Raw genomic sequence first — 13,793 nt, 5'->3', positions numbered from 1 at the left:
TAAAATAACCTGCCGGGGCTCGCCAGGCCCCTTAGTCCCGTGTCATGCCCACGACTCCAGATGTCCCACAGCTAAACTTCCACGGCATCCGATTGCCGTTCCCGGGGTAGGGGGTCTCGGCCCAGAATCGCCGGCAGCGCCCTCGGAGCGGGCAGCTGCCCAGGCGGCTCCGGGCTCCGCAGAGGACTGGGGCTCTGCCCGAGCCCCTCCCGGCCCAGCCCCATCTGGCCTGGTAAAGCGGAGGCCAGCAGCCACCAGGTGTGATCGGGCCCGATCCTGTCTCTCCCGGCGTCCCCGCAGGTAGGCAGGGAGCTCCTCCCGGCGCTGCCCCCGTCCCCAGCTCCCGCGGAGGGGAGGAGGAGGACCTTTCCCCGGCTCCTCGGGGCGCCTCGGGATTCCGGCGGCGGCGCTGGCGCCCATCGTCGCTGTATCGGGCCAGGCTCCGTCCCGCTCCCATCCTCCCCACCCCCCCTCCGCCCTCCCCGAGGCCTGTGCGTGTCTCTGGCTGAGCCGCCAGTGGATGTCGTTGTTCTGTTCCTTGAGCGCGATGTCACTCCTTTAGCATGACCTCAAACGCGGCGGGGGCTGGGACCGCCAGTCATCCTCCGTGCGAGGGCCGGGGCGGGCGCGGGCGGGACCCAGCCCCGCCGCCCGCCGCACTTTTGTGGTGCCGCCGCCGCCGCGGGCTCCCCTTTCTCGGCGGGGCTGGCCGCGGGGCGGGCGATGCTCCGCGCTCTCTGAGCCGCCGCACCGCGTCCGTCGTCCGTCCCTCCGTCCGTCCCCGCGGAGGCCGCGCAGGATGCTGCGGAGGGGCGCGGAGGCGGCGCTGGCCCTGCTGCTGGCGGCGGCGTGGCTGGCGCAGCCCCTGCGCGGCGGCTACCACGGCGGGAGCATGTTCGCCGTGCAGACGGGCCAGCCCGACCCCTGCTACGACGAGCACGGGCTGCCCCGCCGGTGCATCCCCGACTTCGTCAACTCGGCTTTTGGGAAGGAGGTGAAGGTGTCGAGCACCTGCGGGAAGCCGCCGTCGCGGTACTGTGTGGTGACGGAGAAGGGCGAGGAGCAGGTCCGCTCCTGCCACCTCTGCAACGCCTCCGACCCCAAGCGCGCCCACCCGCCCTCCTTCCTCACCGACCTCAACAACCCGCACAACCTGACCTGCTGGCAGTCCGACAGCTACGTCCAGTACCCCCACAACGTCACCCTCACCCTATCCCTGGGCAAGAAATTCGAGGTGACCTACGTCAGCCTGCAGTTCTGCTCACCGCGCCCCGAGTCCATGGCTATCCACAAGTCCATGGACTACGGCAAGACCTGGGTGCCCTTCCAGTTCTACTCCACGCAGTGCCGCAAGATGTACAACAAGCCGAGCCGCGCCGCCATCACGAAGCAGAACGAGCAGGAGGCGGTCTGCACCGACTCGCACACCGACGTGCGTCCCCTCTCCGGCGGCCTCATCGCCTTCAGCACCCTGGACGGCCGCCCCACGGCCCACGACTTCGACAACTCGCCAGTGCTGCAGGACTGGGTGACGGCCACCGACATCAGGGTGACCTTCAGCCGCCTCCACACCTTCGGCGACGAGAGCGAGGATGACTCCGAGCTGGCCCGCGACTCCTACTTCTACGCCGTCTCCGACTTGCAGGTCGGCGGGCGATGCAAGTGCAACGGCCACGCGTCGCGCTGTGTCCGTGACCGCGACGACAGCTTGGTGTGCGACTGCAAGCACAACACGGCCGGCCCCGAGTGCGACCGCTGCAAGCCCTTCCACTACGACCGGCCCTGGCAGCGAGCTACGGCCCGGGAAGCCAACGAGTGTGTGGGTGAGTCCAACACCGCGGGCCCGAACACGGCGGCAGACGCGGGACAGGGAAGGGAGCAGGGCGCCGAAGTCCCCGGAAGGGCAGGGAGAGGGGAGAAGGAAGGACCCCACAAGGGACGGTGAGCGAAGGGCATGAGGACATCCAGGGACCCGGCAAGGGACCTTCGGGAAACGGGGAGCGGGCAGGAAAAGGCGAGGAAAAGGTATGGAGGCATTCAGGACACGTCAGGGATGGTGAGGAAAATGCATGGGGACATGCAGAACCCGTCAGATACTGGGAGAGAAAGGCACTGGGACATCCAGGGACACGGCAGCAACGGGATGGTAAAGGCATGGGGACATCCAGGGACACAGCGAGCAGTGCGGGGACATCCAGAGACGGGGAGCAGGACACGGACACGCAGGGACATGAAAGGTAGGACAGGGAGAAGACACTGAGGTACTCGGGAACTTAGGGCAAAGGAGGGAACAGCGAGGGATGCTGAAGCGCGGAGCAGGGGACATGAATGTGCTCGGAAGCTCAGCGGACAGGATACAGAGGCGCTCGGCAGCGTAGGGCAGGGGACAGCGAGGTACCCGGGATCTCACTAGTGATAACACCGAAGGACCTCGAGGTGCAGAGCTGGGGTCAAGAGGAACTGAAAACCATCGGGCAGGGGACGGCGAGGCACTGAAATCTGGGGCAAGGGATACCGAGAGTCCCCGAGGCGTAGGACGGGGGACACAGGAGGCACCCGGGAACGCAGGACGGGAGCATCGGGGAACTCTGCAGCGCAGAGCAGGGGACAGCGGGAGACTCGGAAGCTCAGGGCAGAGGACAACAAGGAGCTCAGGAGAGAGGAGAAGGGACACAGGAGCCCAGGAAAACACCGCTCGTGTTTTGGGAAGCATTGGATAGGGTCTTCCTCCCGTCCCGGGCAGCGCCCGGCCGGGGGTCCCGCGGCGCACAGAGCGGGGTCCGGTCCCGGATCGGAGCTCTCCGGCAACCGGCTTTCCGGGGACACAGGCTCAGAGCCCGCCGCTAAGGCTCCAGCTCTCCGGAAGGGCTCCGTGCTCGGACGGGACGGGGACGGGCTCGGGCTCCGGTTTTCCCCGGCAGGGAAAGGCGGTCGGCTTCGGGAACTCTCCCATCGCTGCATCCTCAGGGCGTGCGGGCGGCCCCGGGGACCTGAAAGAGCCCCAGGAACAACTGAGAACAGGGGAACAGCCCCTTCGCTCCTTTTCGGGAGAGAGCCTCGCGTCGTCCTGGCTCTGGGCGAGCCGCATCCTTCGGGCTGTACCCGAAGGGAGACGGGGGATCCCTCGCCTCTGCCCGGGGTGGCCAAGGGTGATGAGTTTGGGGTGCTCCTCCCCTCGAGTCCCCGCACAACCCGCCGAAGTCTTCCCTCCGGTTTTCCATCCCCCGCTCCCCAGCGGGCCTCCCCTGCGCCGCCGGTCCCCTCCTCGCCGCGGTTTAGGGGGCTGGTGACAGTCCCCGGGACCAGCCGGGTGCCGGTGGCCGTGGGTGACCGAGCATCGAGCCGCGGAGAACGGCCCCGGCACCCGCCGCCACCACCTTGTTTACACGGAAAACACGTCCCCGGCTTCCAAAATATTTGTAGCTTCGATGATTGGAAAAAAAAACCAAAACCTCCATCGAGAGGCTCGCGCTGAGCTTTTTGATTTTTTTGCCTTTTTTTGTCTTTGTTTTGGTTTTTGTTTTCGCCTTTCCCCAAATCACAATCAGATGTGTCCCTTGCAAAGGGAGCAATGTCTTCGCCGGCGCCTTCAGCAGTGCGGCACGGCCAAGCCTGGGTTATCTGGTGGGAGAGGGGGACCCTATCCCGCGGGAGGGAGAGATGCGGGGTCCCGGTCCGGAGCCTCCTCTCCCCGCCGGGCTGTGGCTCCTTTCGGGGCCCCGGGGCGAAGTGGTTTCTGGATGAGTGCCTCTTGGGTGGGTCGATAGTGCCGAGCCGCGATTTATCCCCATGCTCGCTTTTCCTCCTGCTGCCGCGATGGGGCTGCATGTCGGGCCCTGCGCTTCCTCTTCCTCAGCAGCAGGTCCGGGAGCAGGAGGGGCTCAGCTCCCCCACGGCTCGGTTCATCACTCCCTGGGTGCAGAGTTCCCGCTATCGCCGATGTCCGTATACATTTGGTAGGATTCCGGGGTGCTCTTGCATCCTCGGTCCACTCTACAGGGTCCTGAAGTGCTCCTCAGAATGTTCATCTCTGAGGCTAGCACCACGCACTTACCGTGCTTCTCCTTTCCAATTGACTTCCAATAAAAAGGGAACAAGTTCCCAGTTTCCAGTAAAATGTGTCACTTTTGTGCCAGGCTTCGCAGCTCAGACCATGCACAGTCCTGGCTGCGGCAGACTTTGCAAACCAAAATCACTCATTTTTTTTTCCCCTTTCCCGCTGACTTTGCTGGGAAGTGAATGTTTTGCAAAGATGAAGTTACCATAAAATAATTCTCCCCAGCCCATTCCCCAGGGCTGTACCTGTCAGTCTGCAAAACCAACCACGGCCAAACAACTGCGTGGTCCTGCCAAGCCCACACTGCCTAGAATAATCCCCCTAGATAAAGATCACAATAACCCTATTCAGCTCTCACCCACTTGCTCATGACCATCGGCCCACCCCGGTTTATCTCTGAAATCCAGAGACAAGGTCGGGCTTTGCAGTCACCCGAGGGCTCAGGACACGGCCTCCGGTGGGCAGAGGCAGGGGATGAGCCGTGGGTAGGGGGGTTGGAGAGATCTTCAGCCTCTTGAGAGGGAAGCCAGAGGATCACAGAATCATGGAACGGTTTGGGTGGAAGGGACCTTCAAGGCTCATGGAGTCCCACTCCCCTGCAATGAGCAGGGACATCTTCAACTAGATGTAGAAGGCCAGAACCTCCTGAGCAGGTGTGGCCAGGGGAGCGGTGAACTATCCAGATGAGCTGAATTTGCCACAAGAGGTGCTCTAAGAACTGATTGTTTTGTTGGGTTTGTGGTTTTTTTTTTTTCACTGATTTTGCACTTTTTTTTTTTTTTAAATTGGTCTGTTTTTTTTTTCAGGCAGTGAGAAAAATGACAGAATGTGTCTGCTTTGCTTAAAAATTTGGGTGTTTTCTTTGGTAAGCCCCTTCCCAATGCCAAACCCGAATCTTTGTTCCTATTCATGCTTATTTGGGGCTGGGAAAGGAACGCGCTGGGGTTTCTGACAAAAAGTCAAAATTTCCCACGGGAACGTTTTTCGCCAGCCAGATCTAATTTTTCTTTATCACTTCTTGCTGCCTGCAAGAACCCGGGCACCGCACATGGAGGGGACAGGGCTGGCCCAAGATGTTCTCCAGGGACCTCTCCTGCAGGAGCCCGGACAGCAGAGCTTTGCACATTCACATTCCCATCAACTTTACCTGGCAAATAACTCATCCACGTAGAGCTTGGCCTTACAGTCCGGCTTTGGCCGGGTGCCTGGGAGCTAACATGCTCCAGGGAGGACACAGCTTGGAGACAAACTTGGAGGTCTGCTCTCCATCCTTTTTCTCCCCAGTGCTGGCGGGCTGGCTTCATTTGCTCAGTGTTGGTCCAGCCTAAGCCCCTTGTCTCCAACCCAGTTTGTCCTGATGAAGTTTCCAGCTCTCCTGTGAGAGGAGATTGCAGCTGGAAAAGGCCTGAACTAAGATGCTGTCAGAGCTCAACTGCTGGTGAGCTGGTGTGGACACATGAAAACACAGGCAGGGCTTTGGCCAGTTTTAGAGACGCCAATAAAGTCGATCAACACCATTCCACAGTTCCTCATGAACCACGGTGTTATTTAGAATGATGCTTTTGAATACGCCCTTTGGCTTGCACAAAATACCTTTGCATTTGCCTTAGCTGGAGAAAGCGCTGTGAGACAAACCCAGGCTGCAGCCCACTGAAGCACGTTGGGAACGACCTCCAGACTCTAGACTCCATTCCCAGTGCCCGTAGCTCTGGGGCTCCGCAGCCCTTTCCCCCTTGGGGCCGGGAGATGCACCCAGCGCTTGCACCTGTGCCTGATGTCAGCACATCTGCAGGTGCCGGGTTCTGCTCGGATGTTGGCCCCTGTGTGATGCCCAGAGAGCATTTAATGATCACAAGTGCAACTGCAGTGAGAGAAAGGAAACACTATGTGTTTGCATATGGGATTTAGCACAAGCCACCCATGAAGCCTGGTGTTCGGCTCTGCTCCGCAGTGTGTGCTGCAGTTGGGCTCGCAGGCTGGGATGTGTCTCATGTCAGAGCAACCTGTAAGCAAGTTTCTCCTCCAGCTAAAAGGAAACTTAGACAAGGAGGGGACCAGGAACTGCTAAAGGACAGTGTGCCAAACACTTCCAATGAAAGACTTCCTTCCAGACAAACCTGGGGCTTTCTCATCTCAGTGGTGGCCCAGGGTATTTGAAGGGCAGAGCTTACAAAAACAGCTTGTAGGCTCCCTTCCATCTTCATCATAACCACGGAGATCAAATCCTTCCCCAGCTGTCAGTTCTTCTCATTCTGGTCCTGCAGAGGGATGTAAAGTGTAGGATTTCATCTCAGGGGCTTCCTGGTGTCAGAGACAGGTAGCTTTTCAAATCCATCTGTGCGGGATGTGTGAGTGTCCCCAGTGCTTACCTTCTTCCAGAGGGAGGTGGAAGGATGCAGGTATTGTAAAGCAGCAACAATTCTTATCTGAGCAAAGAGGCTCCAAGTAGGATTTTCAAGGTGTCCCTGCAGGATTCCCAGTGTGCCGGTGAAGGATCCTCAGGGTGCAGCATCCTCTGCCTGTGGGATGAATGCTGCTGCCTGGGCTGGGCAGCACAGCATGACCATGTCTCTAGATTGAGCCAGCCAGCTTCCAGGTGGATTTTGGAGGTGCTGTGTGGTGATACTACCCATTCCCTTCTGATGACATTAGGGATACTCATAATTTCTGATCTTCAGGTTTGCCTTGTGCCTCAGTTTCCCCATTTATTGAGAGTAAAGGGGAGCTGTGCAGAATGCTTTGGATTTGGGGTAAGGAAGGTGTGAAGCAGTATCGTAACATCCTTGTGCTGAGGGAAACATTGCAACTGGGGCAGCTTCACCAGCGGCGTGGCACCAGCCAGCACCCTGTGCAGGGGGACTTCTCGTGGCACCATCTGCCATCCATGGAGCTGCAGGTCCTCTGCACCCCAGTGCAGCTCCTGGTGGTTGCTCTGCATGGGGAATTGCATGAGCTGTGGGTAATGCTCTGTTGCTGAGCAGATGGGTCCTGTAGCCATAGAAATATGGGCCCATAAGCTGCTGAGACTCCCATTGTAGCCTCCCAAGGGGGTCTTGCATGGGCAGAGCTTTCTCACAGGCTTTTATTCTCAGGAAGCTTAAAGTTAAACTGATTTCCAACAGAAAGGTTTTTACACCAACAAACAAACAAACAAAAAAGCGCAGTTAAGGCTAAAACAAAACCAGGCTTGGCACTCTGGGTTGGACACTTGCCTTCCCTTGAGCTTGTCCACGGCTAATCTCTGCCCTTCTCTTTCTGGGCCAAAGCATGCCATCTTTATTCAGCCTATGCTGTCCTGCTTCGGCAAACTCCCTGTGACCGCCCAGGGGGACGTGCTGCCGCTCCCAGAACAGAGTGAGAACCGTGTGAGGACTCTTGAATCTCTGCTGCCTGCAGGGCTCCTGCTTGTAAAACACCCGGGGTTCTGGTTTTGAACTGGGGGCAGCTGGGACGCATGAGCCTGCCTCAATATTCTTAATGTGTCTCCCCTTCATCCTCGGGGATGGGGGATGGACTTTCCGAAGGTCGCTGCCTTCTTTGGCCTCAGGTCTCTCCGGTCTTCCTTTTGAGAAGCTCTGCTTTTAGGTGCAGTTCCTTTGGAGGCTTCTGTGCTTATTAGGAGCTATTGCATGCAAGGGTTGGGCTGTGCAAGCAGGCTTTTACTGGAGACCTTCTGGAGGATTTTGGGGTGCTGTGATGAGTTTGTTTCCCAGTCTGGGTCAGGATGACTGGAACTAAACCATTACCCTTCATAGCACTGCAGAGGTTGTACATCATTTCATCCCATGCTGCTGTCTAGCAGCAGAAATAAACCAAAACGGGCCCCAGGACCCACTGAAAACATCCAGCCTTTCTTAGAAAGCACCAACAGAGCTGCCTGCATGCAGGACACATCAGCCCTCACCGTGGCAGGGCGCTTTACAGCCCTCCAGACTCATCCCCACCCTCTTCAGTACCTAAAGGGCTTATAAGAAAGATGGGGAGAGACTTTCTAGCCTGTGCGATAGGAAGATGGATGATGGGTTTCAACTGAAAGAGGGAGATTCAGGCTGGACGTGAGGAAGAAATTCTTTACAATAAGGGTACTAAAACACTGGCACAGGTTGCCCAGAGAGGTGGTGGATGTGCCATCCCTGGGGATGTTCAAGGCCAGGATGGATGTGGTTCTGGGCAACCTGGTCTGGTTGAAGGTGTCCCTGCTCATTGCAGGGGGGTTGGACTGGATGAGCTGTGAAGGTCCCTTCCAGCCCAAACCATTCTGTGGTTTATTTGCAGCATGTTCCTGATTGCGCCAAGCAGATTGCCCAGTTTTCCAGGCAGCAGCAGGGGAGGTTGGGGTTTTGCTGCCAGGACCAGCCCGTGCAGGCAGCTTAGAGCTGGGGAAAGGGTTCTGCGGTGGCAGAGCCCAGCAGTCACATCTGCTCAGTCCCCAGGGTGTCTCCGGAGTGGTGGCTGCCACTTGGCCTTTGCTGCTGCAATCAGCAGGGGACATTTCCTTTGCATAACCTGAGCTCCCATCCTGAGCATCCCTGCCAGATCCCTGCTGCTTCCCGCAGGGCAGAGTGGCAGAGCCAGGGAGCCTGGCACCAGTGTGGGGCTCAGCCTTGGCTCCGCAGCCCGGTGGTTCGGGGACACATCTCTGCAGCCCAGCAGGAATCGAAGCACAGTTCCTAAAGGAACAGGCCAGATCCTCACCCAGTGGGCACAAACCAGGCTGTCCAGTGGCAGCACCTCCTCCAAAAGCCATGCTTCAAAAAGTCCCTTGGCCAGGACTGCGCTGCCTGGATGAAGTGACAGGCAGGCTTTTAGAAAGATATCTGTGTAATAGCTTTCATTTAAGGGGGATTAGGATGCCCTGGGGACTGATAAGGAGAGAGGGAAGCTTTTCCTACTCTGAGCCAGTGCAGCCGTGGCGGCTGTTGGGGGGTCTCGGCTGCTCCTGCTCCATTCCAGGCAGGAGCAGCCCATGCTCGCAGCCTTGATCCACGGCGCGAAGGGGCTGAGCCACACGCCAGTGGAGTCTGTGTTAGGCTCAGCTGAAGGCAGGGGGTTAACTGGTGTGGAGGAGAAAACCCTGCCTTTTTTGGGGGGTAGATACTGAAGAAACAGGCTCTGCCCCACGACATCATGGGCCCCCACGCTGGCGGGGAGGCAGGGGCAGGAGCACACAGCTCAGCTGCGAGCCTGGTTTAGGGATTCATTTTGAGCAGCACTAGTTTTAGTTGAGCCTGGAGTTTAAAAACTGATGACACAGAGAGACTGCTTTATCCTGGAGCTCTGCGGGGATGGTGCGAGCTTGTTTCATGGCATTTGTTCTTTTTGACCTGCTGTGGGGAGCTGCTGGGATGGGGAATGCTTTCTGGTGATGGAGAGCTAGACACAGATCCAGCAACGGTGAATGATGGAGCGGGAAGAGCACTCCCCAGTTTCCCAGGGCACTAAGGAGTGGGGGGATTTCTTTCCCCCCTGTTCCAGGTGGGAAGTAAAGAAGGAAACGCAGGAGGATGCTGCTGGCTCAGTGGTCCCCACTTCACATGCCTACTTTCCAGGCTGTGTGCCATGTCCATGCTGGGTCGTCTGCGAGATCCCAGCTCTTCTGTCCCTGATCACCACCCTTACACATACCTGCATACTCCAGGTTCACAGGTTTGGATGGGGAGATGGATAGCAGTCCATGCCATCTTCCCAGTGTATTTCAGAGCCCATCCATCACGCAGATCCCTACAAGGCTGCACTTCGTGGCTTGGTGTGCATCATTGTGATGTGTGCTTCCTTTTAAACTGAGTATGACTACTTTGATGGCGGCTCCATGGGGCAAATTAATGTCCCTTAATGTCAGTCATCTGGCTGCTTAGGTACCAGTCTTAGGCAGTCGGACCACAATGAAAGGAAAGAGCAAGGACAGTGCGTGTGATCAGAAACAGGGATTTTTGTACACTCACTGGGGATTGCCCAGTGCCCAGCGCAGCACTTTGGTTTGCTCCCACAGCCCCAGAAGTACTTCACTTCAGGTTGTAGCTTGGTATTTCTGGTTGTTCAGGAGATGCTCTGGGAAGAACTGAGCCACACATGCAGGAAGGTGAGGAGGGCTGAGGGTGAGACAGAGCTGGAAGGCCAGACCTGAACCTCCCTGCTCTCAGTCTCCTCTTCATGGCAGCTTTTCCCTACACCCTTCTCCTCATGCAAGGAGGCTCCGGCTCTTCCTGAACCACTGGCCCCACAGCGTGCAGTAATGCACAGAATCCACAAGGAGGTGGGAATGGGGCAGAAGGGATGGGAAAGGTAAGGTTGGCATCCCAAAAACTGAGCTCAGCCTTTAAAGCTTGTGTGAAGAGCCCAAGCAGAGAGGAGTCTGCGGCACAAAGGCTGCTCCACCTGAACAGAATCATAGAATCCTAGAATGGTTTGTGTTGGAAGGGACCTTAAAGCTGCCTGCCACAGGTAGGGACACCTTCCACTAGAGCAGCTTGCTCCAAGCCCCTGTGTCCAACCTGCCCTTGAACACTGCCAGGGATGGGGCAGCCACAGCTTCTCTGGGCACCCTGTGCCAGCGCCTCAGCACCCTCACAGGGAAGAGCTTCTGCCTAAGAGTTCATCTCAGTCTCCCCTCTGGCAGGTTAAAGCCATTCCCCTTGGGCTGTCCCTACAGGCCCTCGTGAAAAAAAAAACAACAAAAGAAGCCTGTCCCAGAAGCAAATTCAGTCCTGGGGGGCTGTGACTTAGGTACCAGGACACTGTAACTGGAACAGGGAAGAAGGGAGGTAAATGACTGGTAGGACTGCAGATAGAAAAAGTATGGTTCTAAAAATCAGGCATCGTGGTACAGGAGATGAGCAGAGGAGATGAGCATCCTCAGGACGCCAAAGCTGGCTGTTCCCTCCTGGTGCTGGCGAGAGGCCGTTGTTTTCCACCCTCATCTGATAAGAGGTGCAGAACGAGCCAGGCAGCCGTCGTGTGCCTTGCCTTCCTCTGGCGTTGCAGGCTGTCCCGAGCCAGGCTGTTTACTCCATTGTCTGCCCGCCCTTTTGCAATAGGGAGTCAGTTCTGGTTAATGTTGGAGATCGTAACGTGATTACCAAAAGTCTCATGAAATTAAATCACTTTGCTTCAAAGCGGCTGGGGAGGGGGAGAGTGCCTCTGGCAGCAGGGATGGCCGAGCGGATATTGAAAGCAGACTGGTAGCCAGTATTGCACTGCACACAATTGAGCTCTGACAGTGTGAAGGCAAATACAAACAGCAGCTTGTGTTTGCACACAAAGGCTCTGTGCACCAGTATCCCCAGCCCTGTACTTTACACCCTTGGCTCTTGGGCAAAAAGTCCTGGGAGGGTAGGAAGGAGGGAAAATCCACTGAATATTTAGAAATGAATTGAACTGTGCAAACATGCCATTGGGAAGTTCTCAGTGTAATGCTTTGGATCAGCTGCCCACCGGGGCTGGAACACAACTGCTGGACTTGAAAGGGCAACTTTCACGCTGAAGCAAAACTGGACAAAAGAAGATAAATGAAACGGGCTCCCGGCGGGGTTTGGTTTGTTTGTTTTTGTAACTCAGCTAATATTCCTGCATTGTTCAGCCCAGTGGCCCATGTCTGTCCTTCACACGCTGCTCGTAAATTGGGGCTGAGCAGGCGGCACAGGCAGCAGGCAGCGTGGGGCAGGGACACGCTGAGCTCCGCAGGCTCAGGGCCCTGGGGACCATGAGGTTGCCCTCTGCGGCCATTGTGGGACAGGGAATCAGATGCTTTGCAATCTACGGGGTTGCAACTACATGGAGCTGTGCCAGGAATGTCTGAACCTGAGCGGTGATGCACAGCCCTGTTAATTCCCAGGTGAACCGGGATTTAGCCCTGGGCATTGCTGAGCACAGTGCGTTGTCTTGCCTAGCAGAGGGAGGATCAAGAGGACCTGTGGACTAACACAGCTTTGCTCATTCTGCAGCTGAGCGTGAGTTCATTCTGTAGCTGAGTGTGGCACGTCCTAATGATTTCCATGGAGCTGGCAGCAAATCTGCTGAGATGTGCCCAAGTGCTCCCAAACTGTGGTACCAGTGCTGATGTGTCAACCACCTCCACTCTGTGGTCCAGCAGCAGGGCAGTGCTCATCCTCCCTGCACCCTGTGCATACCCAGGGATGTGTCTCTGTTGAGTTCAGAGCCTGCCCGGGGTGAGGGGGATGCTGCTTTTGGGAGATCACAGAACCACCAGGGTTGGAAGGGACATCTGGTCCAACACCCCGCCAAGGCAGGGCCATCTAGAGTAGGTTACACAGGAACGTGTGCAGGTGAGTTTGAAATGTCTCCGTGAATGGATCATGTGTGCAGCATCAGGGCATTGCAGGGCCACAAAACAGCTCCAGTGGACACAGCCAGGTTAATACAGGCACTCAATCTTAAGGCAAAAAGACCCTCAAACGAAAGCCTCTTGAAAATACACCTTTCCCCAGGATTTTAGGCAAAAAGAACCAGGTCTAATGCACATTTAATATCGCAGTATTTCTCTAATTAGCACCGAGTAGGCAAAAGCTTAATAATCAGCTGCATAATAATTTTGATTAACTCAAACAGCAAAAATGGCAATGCCTTTACAACATTAAATCATGTTTAACATGCTCCAGAGGATTCCCCTTTCACAAGTCTCTGCAAACCCACCAAAGGTTCACCAAAATCTGGCAAAGTGGCTCCTCAGAAACGCAGCCCCAGAGGAGCTGTTTGTGAGTCTCCACTTCACAAAGTTCCCCCCAGTCAAAAACAAAACCAAACAAACCCAACAAAACCCCAGACATCTCATCACGTGCTTGGGGCGACCAAAGAAATCCCCTGATTTGGGTGACCAATGAATGTCCCCAGTGATGAAAAGCGAACAATTTGTCGGCAGCCCATGCACTTGAAAACGAATGATCCAAATTATTCAGCAAGTCTCCCTGGATAGTGAATCCATTGAAAGGGGATCGAGACAGAGTCATAAATTATTCATTACCCAAAAGAGAATGAAATGCATATAATCATCATAATAATAATAATAACAGTCGTAAGACTAATAATAGCAACAAGAATTCAACCAGCTCTGCTGAGAGAACCAGGGCAGCATGAAGACTCACAGACTTTATTCTCCCCTTATTGCAGCACTCCTTTAAAGCAGCTGTGATATATAAAGGAATGTAAAGTGGGTCGACATTTGCAATAAATGTATTTATTGCCAATAATTTGTCTCGCTTGCCTTGAGGAGGGGTGATGTAGTGTTTGTACTCCGGTCCTTGGCAGTGAGAAGGTCCATGAATTCACACACATCACTGTTAATTGCCAGCTATAATGAATTTCTCAGGGTCCTGGACTACTTTAAGGAGTTTGTGGAAGTGGTTGCAGCAGAGGCATGTACTGTACCACTGTCCCTGGAAAATTTATAGGTGTCCATGAACTGAAAGAATAGTGGAAAGTGCTGGTCTGACACATATCCCCGGGATTCGACTCTTCCTGACTTGAATGGGACCTTGATTGCAGAGTCACCCGGGACCCATTGAGGCAGTAAGAGAGCTAAGGAGAGGCCACAACACTTGTCACACAGCCCGTGAGTTTCCTGTTGTCGCTGGCACGCATGGTTTTGGCTGAGAAAACCCCACTGCAGATACGCCTTGTGCCTGAGTTTGGTGCGTTGCAGCTCTCTATCATTTTGCTGCCCTTGGACCCGAGGTTTCATTTGGACATCTTTCATTTGGGACCCTCTTCCTCCAACCTCCCT

At 55.9% G+C, this 13,793-nt stretch overlaps 1 protein-coding gene across 3 annotated transcripts in view; it reads left to right on the top strand.

The window, feature by feature from the left end:
• Nucleotides 1-659: 659 nt before the first annotated feature.
• NTN1 (netrin 1) overlaps nt 660-13,793 on the top strand; it is a 96,462-nt gene continuing 83,328 nt past the window's right edge. For all 3 annotated transcript variants that reach the window (XM_057423973.1, XM_057423972.1, XM_057423971.1), the window contains exon 1: nt 660-1,823. In XM_057423973.1, coding sequence (XP_057279956.1) covers nt 800-1,823 — 1,024 coding nt within the window. In that variant the 5' untranslated portion in view covers nt 660-799. The remainder of the gene's footprint in view (nt 1,824-13,793) is intronic.

Source organism: Pezoporus wallicus, unplaced genomic scaffold (genome assembly GCF_028554395.1).
Source record: "Pezoporus wallicus isolate ANWC-B61680 ecotype Strahan unplaced genomic scaffold, APGP_CSIRO_Pwel_v1 contig_7876, whole genome shotgun sequence".
NCBI classification, from domain to species: Eukaryota; Metazoa; Chordata; class Aves; order Psittaciformes; family Psittacidae; genus Pezoporus; species Pezoporus wallicus.
The sequence above is the reverse complement of the archived record's forward strand: the minus strand, read 5'-3'. Positions and strand labels throughout refer to the sequence as shown.